Genomic DNA, 25,102 nt, shown 5'->3' with positions numbered 1-25,102 from the left:
AGCATGCACAAGACTTTCAAATCCCCGCACACTTGCCAACCGTGGTCTTCATATTTAAGTTTACGAAGAACCAATTCCAAGTTCTCGTAGGTTTCCTTGAGGTGTACGGAATGACCTACAGAGATGGAAGCATAAAAACCGCCGTTGTGGAGTAAAACTGCTTTGAGACTTCTTTTTGAAGAATCTATAAAAAGACGGCATTGCGCTGAATCATATTGGATTTTGAATTGACCCATCAAACCTTCGACATCGATGCAATAAACCAACTTATTTTCCTGGGCAAAGTAAGGAACGAACTCCTTTTCACGATGTCTGAACCATGAAAAAGACACTCCTGGCAACAATAAATTCCTGTTTAAGGAATTTAAACAGCTAATACGTCATTAACCAATGGCTACTTTATTAAAGGCACATGGACTGATATTTGCACGGTGGTGGTTGTGCCTCTGGTAGACACTGGTTCTATGGTGTAAACATTTTCTGAGAGTTTATTCTTGCAGCAGTTCCAGGGCCTGGGTCCTAACCATCTCCAGCTTTGTGGTAAGGTTATCCTCAAGTGCGGTATTCTTTTTGTTAAGAGCCCTCTGGGTGGTATGTTGCCTTCAGCCCCTGGCGTCCTGGGGATGAATGTGATAAGTAAATGTTTTTATGAACTTTTTGTTTAACATAACCCTTCTGTTTTGCATCTCCAGCAGTATCACAAGCTCAAAGTCCATATGTTCAGGCTTTGCAACAATGTCATCAGTCTTTTGGCAAAGTTACAGTACAAGGTGGTAAGGTATGTCATAATCCAGAAGGTGTTATGTAGTTTGTAGTCACTTCTTTTAAACAGTTTTCTTGTAGTACAGTTCTTTTTTAACCTTCAGGTGGAGGTTTACCATCTGGGCTGTTGGCTTCCGAACTCATGGTACCATTCAGATTCCCTTTAATGTGGGAACAACTATGGTGTTGCCTTATTCTCTAACTACTTTTGGCTCTTTATGCCTTGTTCATATTTTTTGTCCTCAGGAGTCACCTTGTTATGCAATAGTAGGTCTCCCAGATAGCTGCCAACCCAGTACAAGAGTGGGTTTTGTGTGATGCTTTGCCAACTCTCTGAGCCATTGTACAGCATCCCTGGGGCAGAGAGAGTTAGGGGCCTTGCTCAAAAGCCTAACAGTGGCTGAATGACAGAGCTGGGATTTGAACTCTCAATCTTTCGGTTGATAGCCCAAAGCTCTACCCCCTAGGCTACCACTGCCTCATTATTATGCAGGAACAGACATGGTTATTAGACAGGTGCTCTTGATCTTTGGAGGTTAAAGTGGTGGCCTACTGTGGAAGAACAACAGCAACTGTCTAGGTTGGCTGTCTTTTGTCTGGAGTGGGGTGAGGAGAAATTGTAGTTGGTTTCCTTGCATAAAGTACTGTTTAGACAACTCCACCATCAAACCCTGCACAATCTTTAATGCACCTTATCTTCTCTCAGAAGAGGGACTTTGCATCTTGTTTTCATTGTTTAGGACAAAAAAGCATCTGAGGATTACAGCAGTGTCGGAAAGTGAGACATGATCCACATGTCAGGGATATATTACTGAGAGAGGGTCAGTGTATTTACAGGACCACAGTGCAAAAGGGCAGCATAAGATCCAAGATCTGTGAAATCCAGTGGTGTGGAATCCAGGTGGTAAAGGCTCCCTAGGGCAAAGAAGCAGTATATGCAATGGCCCCAAAGAATGATTTGGGTAAGTTAAGACAGGTCCATTGCTCTATGTTGGAAAGTCAGAAAAGGAGGATGTCATCAGTTTGTGTCTCACCAGTAAGTTCACCCGATATGGTGTAGGCCGTAGGTGCTGAGCTCCTTTATACCTGTGTCTGGATTGGAGGGTGCTATAATATTTTTAACCAAACAGCAGAAATGAATGAATAATAGGATAGATTTACTATGCACAGAGACCTTTTTGTCTATGACTAAATAAATCAAAGCATGTTTCTTGAAACTATATTATGTGATAATTAAGAGTTATATTTAAACCTACCTAAACTAATAACTGTAAAGCTTAATGTCAAAAACAGCCTATATTGCTTAAAAATATAAATACTAGTCTACTTTAAAATACTAGTTTAAGTTTTAAATATATTAAAACTGATTTAAATATAAAGCTGGTTGTCTGTAGCTTTATCATCACAAGCTGCTGATCAAGTGTTATTAAAGCAGCAACAGCAAACAATTAAGCCATTTAAATATTTTACATGAAACACACATATAATTTTAAAGCCATAATCTAGGTAGAACTAATATACAAATATACATTTTTAAATCAGCACTAAGTCACTAATAGTTTTACTACAGGTCATCAAACCAAGAAATCAGATTACTGAATTACTTCAGTAAACTCAAAGGTTTCATATAATAATATGAATTATAAGTGCATGCACACTAATATTCATAACGTACTGCAGTAAGCTAATTATTGTGTATAATCATATTGTGGGTAAAGTAATGTATTAGCTACCTCCAAAAACAAATCCATTCAGATGTAGCAAACATGTTTTCTTTTCTTTTTGTGCTCATTGGACCTAACTTTGCAACTTTTTGCATAGTCTTTTAAAAAAAATAGAGTAGTAGTATGACATGTACACTTATGACAGGTTTTGCTAAGATTAACACCTAATGTAAAATTATATGACGTACTTGTGAAGCTGGTATTTAATAACTATAGAGTGAAGCCTCTAGTTATATAGTGTTTTTAGAAAAATGTTCACCACCTAGTCAACTGGCCTTATAACAGTTACTAGAAAGCTCCCAAACATCAGATCAGCCAAGCAGCAAATGCTACTGATCACTGCTTTTGTCACAATTATTATTTCATCTAGCCTTATAATGAACATCAGCAGTGCTTTGTGATTCTACCTTTAGTGTTATAATATCTGTTCCATATGAATCATCTGTTGTACTGTTTAAATGAATAAGCAGACTAAAGTCAAATAATATAATTAAATACTGAAGTGCATTCTGATGGCTTACTTTTAGATCTTTGGTTCCTCTTGCATATAGCTTAATGCCCTTTGGTCCAGGCATGCCAGGGAAACCTTTCTCACCCTGCAAAACAATAAATATGAATGTGCAAATTGTTTTAATTTACTACAAAGTTACAGTGCATGATGGAATAAACAGAAAAAGCAAAGAATGAAAAAGCCTTAAAGAAAAAAGAAAAAAAGAAGATACACATTGCATATTACTATACAAAAAGCAGCAAAAACATTGCTTCAATGCTGCATTATTAAAAACATCCCCAAATCAGTATAAGTTGGGACAGTATGGAAAATGCAAATAAAATAAAAATGCAGTGTTCCTTATGTAGCCCTCATACAATTTAGATGCTTGGTTTTTTATTGATTAAATAGAACCCGATGGGACATGAACCGAATTGAGTTAACAATTTAGTTTAGTTTGTTGCTTATGTGTTTGAATGCAATAGATTGAAAATAGAAGTTAATAATTGTAATTGTACTGTAAATGTGTGTTTTTTTTCTTTGAAGAGACTGTTATCCAGTTGTGGACTTTAAATTTGAAAATGTAATCATTATTGTTTTGGAATTAGGAGGGGGGGCTGAGAAAAAAAAAGATCACGTTATTGAAGGAAAGAGGACACGGAGTTTTGTTTTCTAAACTAAATGCTGAAAAAGGGGATAAGAATAACAGTTTGACGAACAATTAATGGTAGTGCTGAAATTCAGTGATGTAAGAACAAGTTTGTATGAGGTTTTCTCTGCTGGATCGCCAGTTAATTTGAGTGGAATATAAGCAACACTGATTTACATCGGTGGGCTATCTGGACGTGAAAGTTGTGAGTTGGACCGGTAAACGTTCAAGACATCAGGAGGAACGGATATCAGTAAACTTGTGTACTTTTACATCAAAAGCCTTGTGCTGAACTGTTTGCTGTCAGGATCTATTCTGCCACTGGAACTGTGAGTCAAAGGTTTTTTTTCCTTGACTGCGCGCCAACGGAGGGTAGCTCCCTCAGACTATAAACCCGGGGTATTTTATTTCAATTTGGTTATTGGCTTGTTACTGAATGTGTTATCTTTTGATAACTTTGATAAATGATTTATATTGCCGTCTACATTGGTACACATTAAAATTGAGAACCTGCTTTTAAATTTAAAATTGCTGCATTCGTTACCTTAATCATTTTACCAATTACAGTAAAACATTAAAGTTAACCTCTCTGTTCCCATATTTGCTGTGTTGTGTAACATTGTGACTTATTTTTTTCTTCTTTCTTATTTCTTAAACTTGTATGTTAACAAGTGAAGTTGTGTTAGATTTATACCTTTTGGAGGGGAATGAATATTAATGTATGGGTGCATGGGAGATCCAAGTAGCATTGTAGCCACTTTATTGAACCGGGCCATATCAAACATAGCTTTAGGCAGTGAGCCATTCTATGCAGGATAGTTTTTTTTTATTTGTAGATCTCACCGGAGTCCCTCCCATGCCATTAGTGTAAAGGTGTAATATTGGATTTTGTTAACCTTTGGTAAGTCAACTGAGTCTCTGGTGGGAGGGCTACACTTAAATTTACTTTGACTTTTATTTGATTGCAGAGAGTTTGAACCTAAGAAATTTTATGTTTTGTCCGCTCAACTTCATTTCATTCGTTTACCGAATCAAACCAAAGTGGAAAATGCTTTACTGTCCCAACTTTTTTGGAATGTGTTGCAGGCCTGAAATGCAGGAACAGATGTTTATTAATAAATGAAACCAAGTTGACCAGACAAAACATGAACTATCTCAGGTTCATACTGTCTGCAATGAAATAAAAGTCAAAGTAAATGTAAGCAACTCTGTGTTTTTTTTATTATTTGAATTTACATGCTGTACCAACTTTTTCTGATTTGGGGTTGTAGTTCTTATTGACTGAGTACATTGTATTAGCTTTTGGTAGTGGACTCTTGGTCTGCCTATATAAGTAAAGTAAGTAAAAATTGTTTTGCATATCAGTAAAACTTACCTTTTGACCTTGGGAGCCAGGTTTACTTGTGCTTCGACCCTCTAAACCCTGGAAAACATTTGAATCTCAGACATACATAGATAGTTATATTAAATATACTGTATATATACACTGTTTATATGTGTTGCCTCCAATAATACCAACCATCTCTCCTGGATGCCCAGGTGGCCCTCTTGGTCCCTGTGGAGATTAAAAAGTGTAAAATCCTCCAAATTGGTTGGTGTATCACAAAAGCACAATTACTGCAAGAACAACAAACCCCAGGTGCTGAGTAGCACAAATGTTCAGCAAGTGAACTCAACACTGTTTACGCATAGTCTGTTATTTTTAATTAAGCCTTTTCCTTTTTTTCATCAGCCATTAGCTATAATGTTGTGACAGCCTTTCTTCACCATTACTCAGACATGGAGTGCCATGCAGAATCATTCCAACAGTATCAAAGGAGACATTAAAAATCAGGGGGAAAATCAGGGTAATTAAAAATCAGTCGTTTAAGTGGCACAGATGTAAAACAACAGAGTTGACATTTCGAACTTGTTGATTCAAAACTCAGCTCTACCATCCAGATGGGCTGGGCGGCTACATGAACAACGATTGGCTTTTGTTCATACAGGGTGGGGACCTCATAACTGATGCAATTACAACATCTGCTGGCTGGTTGATGGCACCTGCACAGAGTTAAGGAATAATGTGTTGATTAGGGTGTGGTTCTCTGTACACAAAGCTGATCTGCATATGAACTCGCCTTGTGCAGTCAGCTACTGCACACGTGTCGGAGGGGGCATGTGTCAGTCTTGCTCTCCTCAATCAGAAGTGGAGATCAGCATCAGTAGAGAGGAAGCGTAATGCAATCGGGTAATTGGATACAACTAGGTTAGGAGGGAAATTGAGAAAAATGCCAAAAAAAAAAAAAATCTGGGAGCTTAATCTGGGAACAGTTAATTAAGCAGATCCCAAACCAGGTAGAGATACCGGTTCAGAACTAAGCTGTTGGCTGGGAATCTGAATCACCCACCAATTAGGACCATTCAACATTTTATTTCCTCAACCAAAGAGATGGCCAAGATCATCCTGGCCAAAGTGGTTAGGGTCCAAAGCTTGCCCAGCAATCTGGTGTCAGTGACCCCAGTTCACTAACCAGTTTTGCTTTCAGCTAGCTATTGGGCACCTCTGTCCTGTCCTCTAGATTTTATTCTCAATGCAATAGGCAAACAGAGAGGGTCAGCCGCGATCTGGAGCAAAGTATGCCTATAACACCCTCTGGCATTTGTCTCAAAGCATCACCATTTGAATGTCAGTTTGGGTATCCTTTGCCAGTGGTACATTCCATCAGCCCAGCAAAAAGTTTGACGCTGCAAAAGGGTATGGTGGAAGGCCTATACCATCCTTAGGGCAACAACTGTGTACTTGGGGCATTCTTTCTGGTCAGGGAAATGAGTCTAGTTTATTTACCATGGACTTATGTCTGGACCCCAGATCCACAGGTCTATTTAAAATCCTGAGGAGGATTATTCCTGTTGCTTACAGACTCCATCAATCAACTTCCGCATTCCCACACGCTAGTACTGTGTAACCCCTGTACCCCCTCCTCCAATCTGATTCCTCTTCCACCCCCTGGTACACAGTCAAGCATCTGCTTGACATACCATCAGGGGAAGGACGGGACCCAGAACCTGGTTGATTGGAAGCAATATGGCACTGAAGAATGGTAATGGTTTCTAGACCACCACATTCTGTACCAAGTGTCCTTGTTCACTTCATCTTCCTATTAGATAAAAACAGATGTATAAGCATTAGGCGGTGTCTGATCATGCTGCAACATGTCGACGGAGTAGCTAGTGTGTTGTGCCTGATCGCAGTACTGCCCAAGTACTCTCACCGCCTTTTTAACCATTCCTGTGCAATAATAAAAATTATTATTATTATTATCATTATAATTGTTATTGTTATAATTATAATAAAAAGAATTTCTTACTGGTGATCCTTTAGGTCCCATTGTCCCAACTGTCCCAGGCAGTCCTGGTAATCCATGCTTACCCTACAACACAAAACGCATAACTTTATATATACAATGATAAGCCATAACATTGAAACCACCACCTTGTTTCTACACTCACTGTTCATTTTATCAGCTCCACTTACCATATAGAAGCACTTTGTAGCTCTACAATTACTGACTGTAGTCCATCTATTTCTCTACATACCTTTTTAGCCTGCTTTCACCCTGTTCTTCAATGGTCAGGACCCCCACAGGACCACCACAGAGCAGGTATTTTTTAGGTGGTGGATGATTCTGGGCACTGAAGTGACAAGGACATGGTGGTGGTGTGTTAGTGTGTGTTGTGCTGGTATGAGTGGATCAGACACAGCAGCGCTGCTGGAGTTTTTAAATACCGTGTCCACTCACTGTCCACTCTATTAGACACTCCTACCTAGTTGGTCCACCTTGTAGATGTAAAGTCAGAGACGATCGCTTATCTATTGCTGCTGTTTGAGTTGGTCATCTTCTAGACCTTCGCTGTTGGCTGGATATTTTTGGTTGGTGGAATATTCTCAGTCCAGCAGTGACAATGAGGTGTTTAAAAACTCCATCAGCATCTGATCTGACACCACCACCATGTCAGTGTCTCTGCAGTGCTGAGAATGATCCACCACCTAAACAATACCTGCTCTGTGGTGGTCTTGTGAAGGTCTTGACATTAAGGAACAGGGTAAAAGCAGGCTAAAAAAGTATGTAGAGAAACACATGGACTACAGTCAGTAATTGTAGAACTACAAAGTGCTTCTATATGGTGGAGCTGAAAACATGGACAGTGAGTGTAAACAAGGAGGTGGTTTTAATGTTATTGCTGATCAGTGTGTATATATATATATATATATATATATATATATATATATATATATATATATATATATATACTGTATATATATATATATATATATATATATATATATATATATATATATACGTATATACTGTATATATATATATATATATATATATATATATATATATAAATATAAACAAACAAACAAACAATAACAAACCCCCTTACTTCTTTCAGAAAATAAACCACTTCTTCCAAATGCTTTGGAATTCACGTTTATTTCTTTTGTTTGTACTATTGCAAAACAATTATATATCAAATCTGATACCATTAGAACATAATAAAGAATAATAAAGAAGTGACCCCACATCAGAACTAATGCGAGTGTGCAATGTCCTCTAGAATGTACACTATGCCCTTAAACATGTTAAATTAATATAATATTAAAAAGTAATTTAAAAAAAAGTAAAAAAAATAAATAAATAAATCATGTATTCTGATTGTAAAGTAGAGTTCATACCTTTGTCCCATCTTTACCTGGCAAACCTTTTAGTCCTATTAGTTTTTCAGGAGCAAGGAAGCAAATTGTGTCTCCCTAACAGAGCAAAACAGTGCTTATTTTAGATACAAAACTCTCACATGGGCATGCTATTGTATATTTTAGAAAACTGTTTACTTATCTTTGGAAAATGTATAAGGAATATAGACCTTAAGACCAGGAAGCCCTGGAAGTCCCTAAAACAAAATAATTCTCAACTGATAAACAGTAAAAATGCATTTTATATACAGATAAGACACAGATAAAAAATGGGAAATCATGCACAGTCATATCTATGTAAAGGTACAGTATATACTGTATAATTCATTGACAGTTCCAGTGAGAAGTGAGTTACAGGTTTACCTGAAAGCCAACTTTTCCAGATATTCCTGAAATTCCAGGGAAACCAATTTCCCCCTAGGAAAAAGTATTTAGATTTGAAAGTTCGTTGAAGTTAAAGAAACTTACAGTGCTGTAAAAAAGTATTTACCTAGGGCTGTCGAAGTTAACGCGATAATAACGCATTAACGCGATCTCAATTTAACGCGATAAAAAAAAAATAGTGCCGTTAACGCAAATTCTATTTGGCCCTGCGAGTCATCGGTAGTTCATGTTGAGGCTTGCCACCGTTTTTCATTTGCGGTTTGTTATCATAATGTAACCGAGCGTCGTAGTGATGCACTCGCTTAATAAAGAAATAAATACACGCTATATTCACAAATTGTCGGGAGCATAACATTTTTATTACTTTTTCTGTTACGGTACCGAATAGCGGACAGCTAGACTCGTTAGCCAAGTATGCTATTCCATGAACTATGGAAGCCCCAAAGGGTCAAAACACACTCACTTCGTGTAGAAACGTCCATCAAACCATTGTCACGATACAACCACAGAAAAGTCTGTTACCATAACTACGCCTTATCCCACCTAAAGCACCGCTGATCTACAATGTTTGCTGATGGAGAAATTTTTACCTACAATCTGACATGTATACGAAGTCAAGGGTCTCTGCTGGATAGTATTACTGCCTAGTATGTGAGTGAATAAAACTCCCTTACAGTTTTCTCTTGTCCCAGCAGTTTTTAACATAAGTACATTTAGCATAAAATGTGTTCACCATTTTAATTGTAACATTTCACTTAAAAATCCTTGTTTTCTTCTTTTTTTTTAAAAATGTGATTAATCGCGATTAACTATATGAAATTCTGAGATTAATCGCGATTAAAATTTTTAATCGTTTGACAGCCCTAGTATTTACCCTTCATACAATTTTTACATTCAGTTGTTTCAAATCTTCCAACTGATTTTAATAAAGATAACACAAAATGCAGTTAAATTATTATTATTATTCCATTTATTGAAGATAAAATTGTATCCATCTGAAAAATTAACTCTCTTCTAAACACATGGATGTAACGACTGCAATCAAATATTTGTGGTAACTTGCGATGAATCTTTGACAGCACTGTGGAGGAATTTTGACCCCACTCTTATTTGTAAAATAGTTGTTAAATAGTGAGGCCTGCAGTTCTTTTGATGTTTGTTGATGTCTTTTCTGACCACCTGTTTTAGTCATCAATATGTTTTTGGTGAAATTTTGGTAGGCAGTTCCAGATTTCAATGTCTTTGTTTTGTTTTCAATGTCTTTAATTTCAATGTCAGTGTTTTGAAATTGCTTTCGAATGTGGGATCATGTGCTGTTTTTTTTTCTTTACCTTCTTCACATTGCCAGACAGGTTCTACTTGCAACGGTGAATTATTGTCACCACTGAATATTAAGTACAGCATGTAAAATATCTCCTGAAATTGTTTGTATATATATACAGTGTATCACAAAAGTGAGTACACCCCTTACATTTCTGCAGATATTTAAGTATATCTTTTCATGGGACAACACTGACAAAATGACACTTTGACACAATGAAAAGTAGTCTGTGTGCAGCTTATATAACAGTGTAAATTTATTCTTCCCTCAAAATAACTCAATATACAGCCATTAATGTCTAAACCACCGGCAACAAAAGTGAGTACACCCCTTAGTGAAAGTTCCTGAAGTGTCAATATTTTGTGTGGCCACCATTATTTCCCAGAACTGCCTTAACTCTCCTGGGCATGGAGTTTACCAGAGCTTCACAGGTTGCCACTGGAATGCTTTTCCACTCCTCCATGACGTCATCACGGAGCTGGCGGATATTCGAGACTTTGCGCTCCTCCACCTTCCGCTTGAGGATGCCCCAAAGATGTTCTATTGGGTTTAGGTCTGGAGACATGCTTGGCCAGTCCATCACCTTTACCCTCAGCCTCTTCAATAAAGCAGTGGTCGTCTTAGAGGTGTGTTTGGGGTCATTATCATGCTGGAACACTGCCCTGCGACCCAGTTTCCGGAGGGAGGGGATCATGCTCTGCTTCAGTATTTCACAGTACATATTGGAGTTCATGTGTCCCTCAATGAAATGTAACTCCCCAACACCTGCTGCACTCATGCAGCCCCAGACCATGGCATTCCCACCACCATGCTTGACTGTAGGCATGACACACTTATCTTTGTACTCCTCACCTGATTGCCGCCACACATGCTTGAGACCATCTGAACCAAACAAATTAATCTTGGTCTCATCAGACCATAGGACATGGTTCCAGTAATCCATGTCCTTTGTTGACATGTCTTCAGCAAACTGTTTGCGGGCTTTCTTGTGTAGAGACTTCAGAAGAGGCTTCCTTCTGGGGTGACAGCCATGCAGACCAATTTGATGTAGTGTGCGGCGTATGGTCTGAGCACTGACAGGCTGACCCCCCACCTTTTCAATCTCTGCAGCAATGCTGACAGCACTCCTGCGGCTATCTTTCAAAGACAGCAGTTGGATGTGACGCTGAGCACGTGCACTCAGCTTCTTTGGACGACCAACGCGAGGTCTGTTCTGAGTGGACCCTGCTCTTTTAAAACGCTGGGTGATCTTGGCCACTGTGCTGCAGCTCAGTTTCAGGGTGTTGGCAATCTTCTTGTAGCCTTGGCCATCTTTATGTAGCGCAACAATTCGTCTTTTAAGATCCTCAGAGAGTTATTTGCCATGAGGTGCCATGTTGGAACTTTCAGTGACCAGTATGAGAGAGTGTGAGAGCTGTACTACTAAATTGAACACACCTGCTCCCTATGCACACCTGAGACCTAGTAACACTAACAATGACAATGACTATCACATGACATTTTGAAGGGAAAATGACAAGCAGTGCTCAATTTGGACATTTAGGGGTGTAGTCTCTTAGGGGTGTACTCACTTTTGTTGCCGGTGGTTTAGACATTAATGGCTGTATTTTTAGTTATTTTGAGGGAAGAATAAATTTACACTGTTATATAAGCTGCACACAGACTACTTTTCATTGTGTCAAAGTGTCATTTTGTCAGTGTTGTCCCATGAAAAGATATACTTAAATATCTGCAGAAATGTGAGGGGTGTACTCACTTTTGTGATACACTGTATATATATATATATATATATATATATATATATATATATATGTGTATATATATATATGTATATATACAGTGTATCACAAAAGTGAGTACACCCCTCACATTTCTGCAGATATTTAAGTTTATCTTTTCATGGGACAACACTGACAAAATGACACTTTGACACAATGAAAAGTAGTCTGTGTGCAGCTTATATAACAGTGTAAATTTATTCTTCCCTCAAAATAACTCAATATACAGCCATTAATGTCTAAACCACCGGCAACAAAAGTGAGTACACCCCTAAGAGACTACACCCCTAAATGTCCAAATTGAGCACTGCTTGTCATTTTCCCTCCAAAATGTCATGTGATTTGTTAGTGTTACTAGGTCTCAGGTGTGCATAGGGAGCAGTTGTGTTCAATTTAGTAGTACAGCTCTCACACTCTCTCATACTGGTCACTGAAAGTTCCAACATGGCACCTCATGGCAAAGAACTCTCTGAGGATCTTAAAAGACGAATCGTTGCGCTACATGAAGATGGCCAAGGCTACAAGAAGATTGCCAACACCCTGAAACTGAGCTGCAGCACAGTGGCCAAGATCATCCAGCGTTTTAAAAGAGCAGGGTCCACTCAGAACAGACCTCGCGTTGGTCGTCCAAAGAAGCTGAGTGCACGTGCTCAGCGTCACATCCAACTGCTGTCTTTGAAAGATAGGTGCAGGAGTGCTGTCAGCATTGCTGCAGAGATTGAAAAGGTGGGGGGTCAGCCTGTCAGTGCTCAGACCATACGCCGCACACTACATCAAATTGGTCTGCATGGCTGTCACCCCAGAAGGAAGCCTCTTCTGAAGTCTCTACACAAGAAAGCCCGCAAACAGTTTGCTGAAGACATGTCAACAAAGGACATGGATTACTGGAACCATGTCCTATGGTCTGATGAGACCAAGATTAATTTGTTTTGTTCAGATGGTCTCAAGCATGTGTGGCGGCAATCAGGTGAGGAGTACAAAGATAAGTGTGTCATGCCTACAGTCAAGCATGGTGGTGGGAATGCCATGGTCTGGGGCTGCATGAGTGCAGCAGGTGTTGGGGAGTTACATTTCATTGAGGGACACATGAACTCCAATATGTACTGTGAAATACTGAAGCAGAGCATGATCCCCTCCGTCCGGAAACTGGGTCGCAGGGCAGTGTTCCAGCATGATAATGACCCCAAACACACCTCTAAGACGATCACTGCTTTATTGAAGAGGCTGAGGGTAAAGGTGATGGACTGGCCAAGCATGTCTCCAGACCTAAACCCAATAGAACATCTTTTGGGCATCCTCAAGCGGAAGGTGGAGGAGCGCAAAGTCTGGAATATCCGCCAGCTCCGTGATGTCGTCATGGAGGAGTGGAAAAGCATTCCAGTGGCAACCTGTGAAGCTCTGGTAAACTCCATGCCCAGGAGAGTTAAGGCAGTTCTGGGAAATAATGGTGGCCACACAAAATATTGACACTTCAGGAACTTTCACTAAGGGGTGTACTCACTTTTGTTGCCGGTGGTTTAGACATTAATGGCTGTATATTGAGTTATTTTGAGGGAAGAATAAATTTACACTGTTATATAAGCTGCACACAGACTACTTTTCATTGTGTCAAAGTGTCATTTTGTCAGTGTTGTCCCATGAAAAGATATACTTAAATATCTGCAGAAATGTGAGGGGTGTACTCACTTTTGTGATACACTGTATATGTATATATATATATATAAATATATACAGTATATATACAGTGTATCACAAAATTGAGTACACCCCTCACATTTCTGCAAATATTTTATTATATCTTTTCATGGGACAACACTATAGACATGAAACTTGGATATAGCTTAGAGTAGTCAGTGTACAGCTTGTATAGCAGTGTAGATTTACTGTCTTCTAAAAGTAACTCAACACACAGCCATTAATGTCTAAATGGCTGGCAACATAAGTGAGTACACCCCACAGTGAACATGTCCAAATTGTGCCCAAAGTGTCAATATTTTGTGTGACCACCATTATTATCCAGCACTGCCTTAACCCTCCTGGGCATGGAATTCACCAGAGCTGCACAGGTTGCTACTGGAATCCTCTTCCACTCCTCCATGATGACATCACGGAGCTGGTGGATGTTAGACACCTTGAACTCCTCCACCTTCCACTTGAGGATGCGCCACAGGTGCTCAATTGGGTTTAGTCCATCACCTTTACCTTCAGCTTCCTCAGCAAGGCAGTTGTCATCTTGGAGGTTGTGTTTGGGGTCGTTATCCTGTTGGAAAACTGCCATGAGGCCCAGTTTTCGAAGGGAGGGGATCATGCTCTGTTTCAGAATGTCACAGTACATGTTGGAATTCATGTTTCCCTCAGTGAACTGCAGCTCCCCAGTGCCAGCAAAACTCAACAGCCCAAGACCATGATGCTACCACCACCATGCTTGACTGTAGGCAAGATACAGTTGTCTTGGTACTTTTCACCAGGGCGCCGCCACACATGCTAGACACCATCTGAGCCAAACAAGTTTATCTTGGTCTCGTCAGACCACAGGGCATTCCAGTAATCCATGTTCTTGGACTGCTTGTTTTCAGCAAACTGTTTGCTGGCTTTCTTGTGCGTCAGCTTCCTTCTGGGATGACGACCATGCAGACCGAGTTGATGCAGTGTGCGGTGTATGGTCTGAGCACTGACAGGCTGACCTCCCACGTCTTCAACCTCTGCAGCAATGCTGGCAGCACTCATGTGTCTATTTTTTAAAGCCAACCTCTGGATATGACGCCGAACACGTGGACTCAACTTCTTTGGTCGACCCTGGCGAAGCCTGTTCTGAGTGGAACCTGTCCTGGAAAACCGCTGTATGACCTTGGCCACCATGCTGTAGCTCAGTTTCAGGGTGTTAGCAATCTTCTTATAGCCCAGGCCATCTTTGTGGAGAGCAACAATTCTATTTCTCACATCCTCAGAGAGTTCTTTGCCATGAGGTGCCATGTTGAATATCCAGTGGCCAGCATGAGAGAATTGTACCCAAAACACCAAATTTAACAGCCCTGCTCCCCATTTACACCTGGGACCTTGACATATGACACCAGGGAGGGACAAAGACACATTTGGGCACAATTTGGACATGTTCACTGTGGGGTGTACTCACTTATGTTGCCAGCTATTTAGACATTAATGGCTGTGTGTTGAGTTATTTTCAGAAGACAGTAAATCTACACTGCTATACAAGCTGTACACTGACTACTCTAAGTTATATCCAAGTTTCATGTCTATAGTGTTGTCCCATGAAAAGATATAATGAAATATTTGCAGAAATGTGAGGGGTGTACTCACTTTTGTGATACACTGTATATATATATATATATATATATATATATATATATATATATATATATATATTGGGAGGGAAATTTTAATATATTTTAAGTAAGTTCGAAGTTTTAATACATTCATACATTTTTCTATAATCTTTAACATTTTGGTGCAAGTTGTCTGAGGTCAAAAAGTTAACAATTCTGTATGTCTGTAAGTTCTGTTATTTTTGGAGACTAGCTCTGCTGTTGAGACAAGTTCTGCTTTGAAACTAGACAGTCCTTCCTGGTTTTTTTGACAATGTAAAGAGTTTCATCTCCTTATAAATAACAACTTGAGTTAGCTTTGAAATCTGCCCAGAGATAGAATGTTCTAGAAATCACCATATAAGGCTTCGGCCAACACCCTAAAGTGGGTATAAGTAATGTGACTTTTCTTTGTCTCATTGCACATTCTCTGATGGACTGCAGGTTGACTGTAGATTAAATGTGTCCTATTGCAATAGATCTTGTGTAATAAACCTTTTGCAATAATCCTGGGTGGTTCTGATTTTATTCTGAGTCTTTGTTACTAGGTCTTGTGTTTTTCTACGACAATTTGGCACCTTCCAGATGGGACCCACTGCCTGATGGCCTGGTTGGATCTGAGGGACAAGGCACCCAGCCTAGAGTCCAGAAGCCCTTGACTTCTTTCCTTTTGATTGATGCAGGGATGGGACCAGATCCAACCTGGACGTCACAGCTGGGTCACAGCGGGACCTAAGTCAGGTAATACAACAAAATTCCTTAAAATTACACCTGCTAAATTATTGACATTTTCCCTTCTGTCATTGGAGAAAGTGTGGGTTGGGTTTATATCTGGACCTAACTAACTGCTCTTGAAAGAGCAGGTGAGCGTTAGAGTGCGTACTAACGACGGTTTAGCGGATTTTTAAGAAAATCCGGCCCAGAGTGACGACTCTGCGGTTTTTGTTTGGATCCCCGGGGATAGAAGCAGATACTGGTAAAAGAAATAGGACAGTGTATTCCTATTTACTGGTTAGATAAATAGGACAAGGTGTTCCTATTTAAGGGTTCTTATACTGCGTCTATAAGAATCGTGTGGGACTTTCTCCTCTGAAGAACGGATTTATTTTCATCAGAGTGCCACAATGGGAAATGCAAAAACAAAGGGCTTAACTGTAGAAGAACAAAATTCACCTAACATCAAATTTATGATTAAATATTATAGTGATGAAAGTGTGGCTCAGCACAGGAAATGGACGGATCTTTTTGGTTTTCCAAGCAAAGGAAGTTTTAGTGAGAGACAGTTGGATATTTTGTCATGTACATTGAAAGGAAGAAAGAGGTCTGAGGAAGAAGTTGTGAAGTATGACGTAAGTTTAAGCATGTGGTATATGGAAGCGAGGAAATATGCTTATAAATTATTAATGCCTAAGTCTGCTTGTTCTCCCGGTGTGAATGCCTCTTCCGTTTCCTCTACCCCCTTGTATGATCTAACTTATAAATCTGAGCGTGTGTATAAGTGTGTTAAAACTAGAGTACTGAAGGCAACCGTGGATTTGGATTTGGCTCGTCCTCCTAGACCTGCTCGTATCGTCACCGTCATACCACCGGCCCAGGTGCCCGTCCAACAGCCGCCCATTCAAAAACCATTTCCTCCTGTGGTAATCCCTGAAACGCAACAGGGAAAGGAGACGTCATCGGCAACAGGTGATGAGGACCCAGATTCAAAGACAGAACCTGAGTCGAACACTGGACAACCAGCCTGCTGTACGAGAGTGGAAGCAAGCAAAAGACCAAAGAAGAACTGCCTCTTCAATTCCCAATGGTGGAAGTTTTGGGCACGGACAACTAAGCCCAACGAGTCCAACGCCTATAGACTTTTGCTGACATCGAAAAAGTCGCCCAAAATCTGCCAGATCCGCGGCAGGTGGGCGGCCGTGCTGACTGCCCTGTGCTGAGAATTAACAACATACTGCAGCAAAAAACTGCAAGAGACTGAGAAAATAAGCAAGCAAAGAAGAAGGACGAGGACGTCCATCGCGCTCAACTGGTGCTGCTAAAGGCCGCTTCTGGAACTGAGTACAGGAAGCATGACTTTTGAACTGAGCAACAAAGAAATCAACACCAGAGAGACGAAGGACAGCGGCAAAGGATTAATGGGGCATGCTTCTCGTGTGGAAAGTCAGGACATCTTCCAGTGTGGTGAGGAGGGACACTGGGCCATGAGATGCCGGCATAAGTGAAACCAGACGACGGAAACAGAGCAGAGGAGGGTGAGGAGGCTGGTCAAATCCAAACCCGGTCCTGAGTGAGTCTGAATCTTTTCCTATTGATAGGCTTTGCAATGAAAATCTGCTTCCTTCCTCCTTCAATGCCGTTATAATTTCTGACATGTATGATAAAATTGCTTCTGACTCTTACAAAGCTATGTCTAAGTTAGATCTGACAGTAAATGGACAGCCTATATTCTTTTTAGTCTATTCTGGTGCTGTTTACTGTAATTAAGTCAGGGACTCTCTCACCTGAGCCACCCTTGAATGACAGACAGGTTACCACGATTGGTGTTTCAGGAAAGCAGGTGGTGGAGAGGTTTACTGTCCCATTAACCTGTAAATGTCTCGGGGAAAACATCCCGGCATTTTAATTTCAGTTCCTGTTGTCCAACTGCTGCCCACTAAATTTAATGGGCACTTACAAGTTCAAGTGAGGGTATTTCCGTTGCCCCAAATAATTCACACTGTGCTTTATTCGTGATGAATGAAGCTAGTCAATTTCTGTATGTTTATAAGTGGCAGTTGTACACCGACCAATCATCCAGTTTTCTGTCAGTCACTTGAGGAACGAGTGAGAGAGCTTCCATGTCCCATATCGGGACCAATTTCCTGCCCTTTACTGATTTGCATTGCACGGCGAAGGTTTCTTTTGGAGGTAGGGATAGAGAGTTTGAAGAAAGTTGGTTTTCTGAAAGTAGATCAGTGAGAGACAATTAGTTTTTTGGATCAGATTTATTGGAGCGAGCATCGCTGCGCTGTATGTGTTTGTTTGAGTGAACAGATAGCAAGTTTGTTTCAACTTCCTGATGCTGACCCAAACGTTTCTCTTGCCAAATCTGAGAGTGATAAATGGCAGGATTTGGGCACATGGGTAAAAAAAAATCTCAATTCTGTGGATGACTGGATCCTAATCCCAGACTCGGGAATTTAATTCAGCGAACAAAAACACACATACTATGCGCTTATTACCACTTCCTGTTCTTCGGTTTGCAGCTGCACCGCAACACACACACACAAAGACCAAACACACAGCCTGCTCATGGCCATGACCGCGGATGACCCACGCTTAGCAGAAGTTCCTAAAACTTTGTGGGCAAAAAACAAATATGATGTAGGCTTAATAAAAAACTGTGAACCAGTTAATATCACATCAAAATCTCATTTTAGACCTAGGAAGGCCCACTAAAACTAAAACCAGAAGCTATCACTGGGATAAGCCCAGTTTTCCAGTGACTGTTAAAAACTGGAGCCATTGTTCGATGCCCAAATTCTCCAGTGCGTACTTCAATTTTCCCAGTTGAGTGGCGTTATGTCCAAGACTTAAAGGCTGTTAATGACACAGTTGTCTCAAGAGCTCCTAATGTTCCAAATCCTTACACCATTTTGTCTCAGATTCCACCAGATTGTGTATGGTTTTCTGTGGTGCACCTTGCAAATGCATTCTTTAGTGTTCCTGTCCACAAGGACACCCAGTACTGGCTCTCTTTCTTGTTTGACGACTGTCAATACACTTTTACTCGACTATGCCAAGGGTTTTGTGACTAACCTACGATTTATAATCAAGTTCTAAAGGACAGTTTGGACTCTTTGACTTTGACTGACAGTTCCTATTTTTCTTGTAAGTTAGATCCTGTTGCAGCAGGACTTCTGAGGTGTTTACATGCTGTTGCAGCAGCAGAGAAGACTGTTGTTGTGTCACATGACATTGTGGGGTTTTCTGATTTGACCTTGCTTGTTCCTAAAGCTGTTTCATAACTTCTGTTAGAACAATCTAAATCTCATCTTTCTGACGATAGGTGAAACAAATACAATGCCATGTTGTTAAGCATGCCAAATGTGACAGTTAAGTGTTGCAATGTCCTTAACCCAACTTCTCTTCTCCCAACAAAGCAGGAGCATGATTGCTGTTCTTATGTTAACCAAGTTTGCTCCCCTAGGCCAGATCTTTCAGACACACCTATTCCGAATCCAGATTTGGAGTTGTTTGTGGACGGATCAGCCTCCAGGTGTTCAGACACAGGCCGTAATGGTGGGTTATGCAGTGGTAGATTCACACTGCACCCTGAAATCCTAATCATTGCCATATCACCTTTGAGCTCATTGCTCTGACTGAGGCGTGTAAACTGGCAAAAGGTAAATCAGTTAACATTTACACTGACTGTCGGTGTACTCCATGATTTTGGTACTCTTTGGAAACATATAGGTTTTCTGACGTCTAATGGGAAGCCAATTAACCACCATTGCCTTATTTCTGAGCTACTGGATGCTGTTCTGTTACCAAAATGAGATTCTGTTATTAAATGTGCTGCACACACTAATCGAATTGACCTAATTTCTACAGGCAACAGGACCGATGATGTAGCTGCAAAGTTGGCCAGTGCAGTTTCCCTTCCTGATTTTGAACACTAACACCGAATAAACACACTGAAGAGCAGCCAGGCACAGACAAGCTAATCTGATCAAATATGCTCCTAATCTCATTACCAGATTATGAGTTGTCTACCATTCAATCATTTTCTTCTGACAAGGACCATACAACTTGGAAGTTAGCAAGATGCTATGTTTCTGACGGCATTTGGTATGGGCCTAACAAAAAAATCTTGCCTTCCCTGACATTTCATCACACACTGCTAGGTTGACACATGGTAAAGACCATGCGTCAAAGGGGGGGGGGGGGGGGGGGGGGTACATGAGATTTGACCTAAAACAACACTGTACATACCATCCCTCCAGTGGAGGTGCAGTTGAGCGTGAAAATGGTACCCTGAAAAAGAAATTGGTTCTACTGACCACACAAACCGCAGTGAAGGTAGCGGAGGGGGAAACCTGGATCCACGCCAGCCACTGTAAGAGGATCTTCGGAGGAGGACAACCACCAACAGGGCAAAAGGAAAACCCACCGCCTGAGACGTGTGAAAGTCCGACTACAAAGGGGGGTGATACCAATACCAATCCTCCCTAAAGGTATTAGGGGGAGGTACCTGAACCCTGAACAGACATCATGCCTTTCAACCACCAAGCGACCCACTCATTCAACCGTGGAAGAGTCTCTTGACTTGACTTGCAGAATGTGCTGTGCTGTCAGAAGGGAGAAGATTGTGTTTTGGGTACAATTCTCTCATACTGGCCACTGGATATTCAACATGGCACCTCATGGCAAAGAACTCCCTCAGGATGTGAGAAAAAGAATTGTTGCTCTCCACAAAGATGGCCTGGGCTATAAGAAGATTGCTAACACCCTAAAACTGAGCTACAGCACGGTGGCCAAGGTCATACAGCGGTTTTCCAGGACAGGTTCCACTCGAAACAGGCCTCGCCAGGGTCGACCAAAGAAGTTGAGTCCACATGTTCAGTGGCATATCCAGAGGTTGGCTTCAAAAAGTAGACACATGAGTGCTGCCAGCATTGCTGCAGAGGTTGAAGATGTGGGAGGTCAGCCTGTCAGTGCTCAGACCATACGCCGTACACTGCATCAACTCGGTCTGCATGGCTGTCATCCCAGAAGGAAGCCTCTTCTGAAGCTGACGCACAAGAAAGCCCACAAACAGTTTGCTGAAGACAAGCAGTCCAAGAACATGGATTACTGGAATGCCCTGTGGTCTGACGAGACCAAGATGAACTTGTTTGGCTCCGATGGTGTCCAGCATGTGTGGCGGCGCCCTGGTGAGGAGTACCAAGACAACTGTCTCTTGCCTACAGTCAAGCATGGTGGTGGTAGCATCATGGTCTTGTGCTGCATGCGTGTTGCCGGCACTGGGGAGCTGTGGTTCAGTGAGGGAAGCATGAATTTATGAATGTACTGTGACATTCTGAAGCAGAGCATGATCCCCTTCCTTCAGAAACTGGGCCACATGGCAGTTTTCCAACACAATAATGACCCCAAACACAACCTCCAAGATGACAACTGCCTTGCGAGGAAGCTAAAGGTAAAGGTGATGGACTAAACCCAATTGAGCACCTGTGGGGCATCCTCAAGCAGAAGGTGGAAGAGCACAAGGTGTCTAACATCCACCAGCTCCGTGATGTCATCATGGAGGAGTGGAGGAGGATTCCAGTAGCAACCTGTGCAGCGCTGATGAATTACATGCCCAAGAGGGTTAAGGCAGTGCTAGATAATAATGGTGGTCACTAGGGATGTCCCGATCACGTTTTTTTGTACCCGATCCCGATAATTAATTTTGATCCCGATCCGATACCGAGTCTCAAACCGATACTTGTATTTTCTAGATAATGTCTAGATAAGAACTAGATAATACTGTTCACACAGTGCACACTTCAAGTACATTACAGTTATTCAAATTAATCCAATTGTCACACTTGGAGCCTCAGTGTGCTCTGAAGCTCCTGTGGGCCACGCCCTTCTCTCCACAGTCTCCAGCCAGCCTCCCTCTCCTGATTGGTTAGCTGGGGCTGCTACAGCTGCTAGTATTTAGGAGAGGCTCAGGGAAAGGCTGGTTGGAGACTCCTGGTAACCTCCAGCGAGACTCCTCGTGCCTGGTAACTCCGTTCGTTCGCGCCTGGTAACTCCGTTCGTTCGCGCCTGGTAACTCTGTTCGTTCGCTCCTGGTAACTCTGTTTGCTCCTGGTAACTCTGTTTGCTCCTGGTAACTCTGTTCTTTTGCTCCTGGTAACTCTGTTCTTTTGCTCCCTGTAACTCTGTTATTTTGCTCCTGGTAACTCGGTTTGTTTCTGTGTAAGCTCTGTCTTGTGTTTAGTCTGTTTAGTCTTGTTAAGTCTGTTTACCCTGTTTAGTGTGTTTAGCATTTAGCCCTTTGTTTGTTAGCTCTGTTAGTTAGCCTTTGTTTATTAGCATTAGTTCTGTTTGTCTATGTTTAGTTTTTGTAGGGTTTTGTTCAAGTAGCTCTTTTGTGTCTGTTTAGCTTAGTCCATGTATGTTTAGATTAGTTTAACTTTAGTTAGTTTAGCATTCTTCTTTGTTTGATGTTTAGCCTAGTTTTTGTTTATTGTTTAGCTTAGCATAGGTTGTGTTTGGTTTTGGGTACCATTGTCTTGTTGTTACCTGTCTTGTCTTGTTATTAAAATATATCAGTTTATTCATCTCTGCGTGTGTGTCCGCCCCTCCTGTCCGTCTAGCCCACATACCGTTACAGAATAGTCTCCCCTTTTTAGGACGCAGCAAGATGTATTTGGTTTATGTGTTCCCCGATTTTAACTCCATGAGGTTTCCTCAAACCTTCCCGTTAAGTAGGCCAGCTCCTTATGATGGAAGCGACCCGTGTGTCGAAGGCTTCCTTCTGCAGAGCCAGCTCTACCTGCAGAATCTTCTGGACCCCCAGCCAGCTGAAACCGACAAAGTGCGGTTTATGATGTCTAGACTGAGGGGTGCTGCTCGTGAATGGGCTAAGCAGCTTTGGTCTGACAGGGGAGTTGAGCTGAACTCTGTGAAGGATTTTGAGGGCCTCATGAGAGCAAAATTTTCACGTAGCAAAGTGCCCACTGCAGCTTATACCCGGCATCCAGTGCCCACTGGGGAGGTTAAAATTCCCCCTGTATCCACTGCTGATGTGGTCCGGGTGCCAGTCCATGCTTATAAAGCTTGTGACCGTCCCATGTCCACGTTAGGAGCCAGTCATAATTATTTAGGTCCTGTTTCCTGTTTCGACCCCAAGGGCTCCGGGGGTCCTTCTGTTTGTTCGCTGGCTCCAGTCCCGTGTACCCAGACTCAGGTCAGTCCTCTGCCAGTTCAGCCTATGTCGCCACGTTTGTCTGTTCATGGTAGTCCCATGAATTTACCTAATGCTGTTAATTCTGCTGTTTCGTCGTTCTTGCCTGTTCCTAGTCCGTCTTTACAGTCTGTCCAGTCTTGTCCAGGTCTGTCTGTCCAAGTATGTCCTGTGTCTAAGTCAGGTTCAGTAAGTCCTAGTTTGTCTGGTCATGCTAGTTTAGTCATTCAGCCTGTCATGTCTTGTCCGTCTGTCCAAGTCCGTCATGTATCTTCATCTGTTTCTGTGAATTCTGGTTTGTCTGATCAAGTCAGTCAGTCTATCATGTCTTGCCCTGGTCAGTCTGTCCAAGGCTGTTCTGTGTCTAAGTCAGGTTCCTTGAGTTCTAGTTTGTCTAGTCCTATTCCAAGTTCGGCTCTGTCTATCAGTTCTAAGTGTAATTCAGCACATCAGGGTCTCCTAAATAGTATATCTATACTTTCGGGCACTCCCACCACCCAGACAGAGTCGAACAGTTCTAAGTCCTCTCCAGTTCTGTTTCCAGTCAAAGTTCCAAGCGTTATGTTCCCGCCTGCAGAGTTCAAGCCACAGTCTACTACAGACAATTCTCCTTCAGCTCTGCTGCTGCCGCCTTCAGGATCCAAGCAACTGATTCAAAACGAATCTTCAGGTCCCAAGCAATTGATTCAAGACGAATCTTCAGGTTCCAAGCAACTGATTCAAGACGAATCTTCAGGTTTCAAGCAACGGATTCAAGACGAATCTTCAGGTCCCAAGCAACTGATTCAAGACTAATCTTCAGGTTCCAAGCAATTGATTCAAGACGAATCTTCAGGTTCCAAGCAACTGATTCAAGACGAATCTTCAGGTTTCAAGCAACTGATTCAAGACGAATCTTCAGGTCCCAGACAACTGATTCAAGACGAATCTTCAGGTCCCAAGCAGCTGATTCAAGAAACCTCACCAGGTTCCAAGCAACTGATTCAAGACTAATCTTCAGGTTTCAAGCAATGGATTCAAGACGAATCTTCAGGTCCAAAGCAACTGATTCAAGACGAATCTTCAGGTTCCAAGCAATTGATTCAAGACGAATCTTCAGGTTCCAAGCAACTGATTCAAGACGAATCTTCAGGTTTCAAGCATCTGATTCAAGACGAATGTTCAGGTCCCAGACGACTGATTCAAGACGAATCTTCAGGTCCCAAGCAGCTGATTCAAGAAACCTCACCAGGTTCCAAGCAACTGATTCAAGACGAATCTTCAGGTTTCAAGCAACTGATTCAAGACGAATCTTCAGGTCCCAGACAACTGATTCAAGACGAATCTTCAGGTCCCAAGCAGCTGATTCAAGAAACCTCACCAGGTTCCAAGCAGCTGATTCACGATGTCCCTCCAGGGTTCAAGCAGCTGATTCACGACATCCCTCCAGGGTTCAAGCAGCTGATTCACGACGTCCCTCCAGGGTTCAAGCAGCTGATTTTCGATGTTTCTCCAGTGTTTTTGCAAGTGACTTTGGATGCCTCTCCAGGGTCCTCACAGCTGATTCCAGACACCTCTCAAGGGTCTAAGCAGCTGCTTCAAGAACTTTCTCCAGTGTTTTCACAGCTGACTTCCGACGCTGCTCCAGGGTCCAAGCAGCTGACTTCCGTCGCCTCTCCAGGGTCCAAGCAGCTGACTTCAGACGCCGCTCCAGGGTCCAAGCAGCTGACTTCAGATGCCTCTTCACAAGGGTCCTCGCAGCTGACTCCGGACGCCTCTTCTCAAGGGTCCTCGCAGCTGACTCCGGACGCCTCTTCGCCAGGCTCCACGCAGCTGACTCCCGAAGCCTCTTCGCCAGGCTCCACACAGCTGACTCCCGAAGCCTCTTCGCCAGGCTCCACGCAGCTGACTCCCGAAGCCTCTTCGCCACAGCTCCACGCAGCTGACTCCCGAAGCCTCTTCGCCAGGCTCCACGCAGCTGACTCCCGAAGCCTCTTCGCCAGGCTCCACGCAGC

The 25,102-nt window shown here is 41.9% G+C and overlaps 1 protein-coding gene across 1 annotated transcript in view; it reads right to left on the bottom strand.

Annotated features, from left to right (window-relative positions):
- The window catches only part of col4a3 (collagen, type IV, alpha 3), a 221,777-nt gene extending 213,363 nt beyond the window's left edge, over window positions 1-8,414 (bottom strand). Inside the window, exons 1-5 of the mRNA XM_063016668.1 lie at window positions 8,349-8,414; window positions 6,976-7,038; window positions 5,145-5,180; window positions 5,001-5,048; window positions 3,008-3,082 (exon numbers count right to left, since the gene is read on the bottom strand). Of these exons, the coding sequence (XP_062872738.1) occupies window positions 3,008-3,082; window positions 5,001-5,048; window positions 5,145-5,180; window positions 6,976-6,996 (180 nt within the window). The 5' untranslated portion in view covers window positions 6,997-7,038; window positions 8,349-8,414. The remainder of the gene's footprint in view (window positions 1-3,007; window positions 3,083-5,000; window positions 5,049-5,144; window positions 5,181-6,975; window positions 7,039-8,348) is intronic.
- Between the last annotated feature and the right edge of the window lie 16,688 nt (window positions 8,415-25,102).

Source organism: Trichomycterus rosablanca, chromosome 20 (assembly GCF_030014385.1).
Source record: "Trichomycterus rosablanca isolate fTriRos1 chromosome 20, fTriRos1.hap1, whole genome shotgun sequence".
In the NCBI taxonomy this organism is placed as follows: Eukaryota; Metazoa; Chordata; class Actinopteri; order Siluriformes; family Trichomycteridae; genus Trichomycterus; species Trichomycterus rosablanca.
This window is presented reverse-complemented; position numbering and strand designations above follow the sequence as displayed.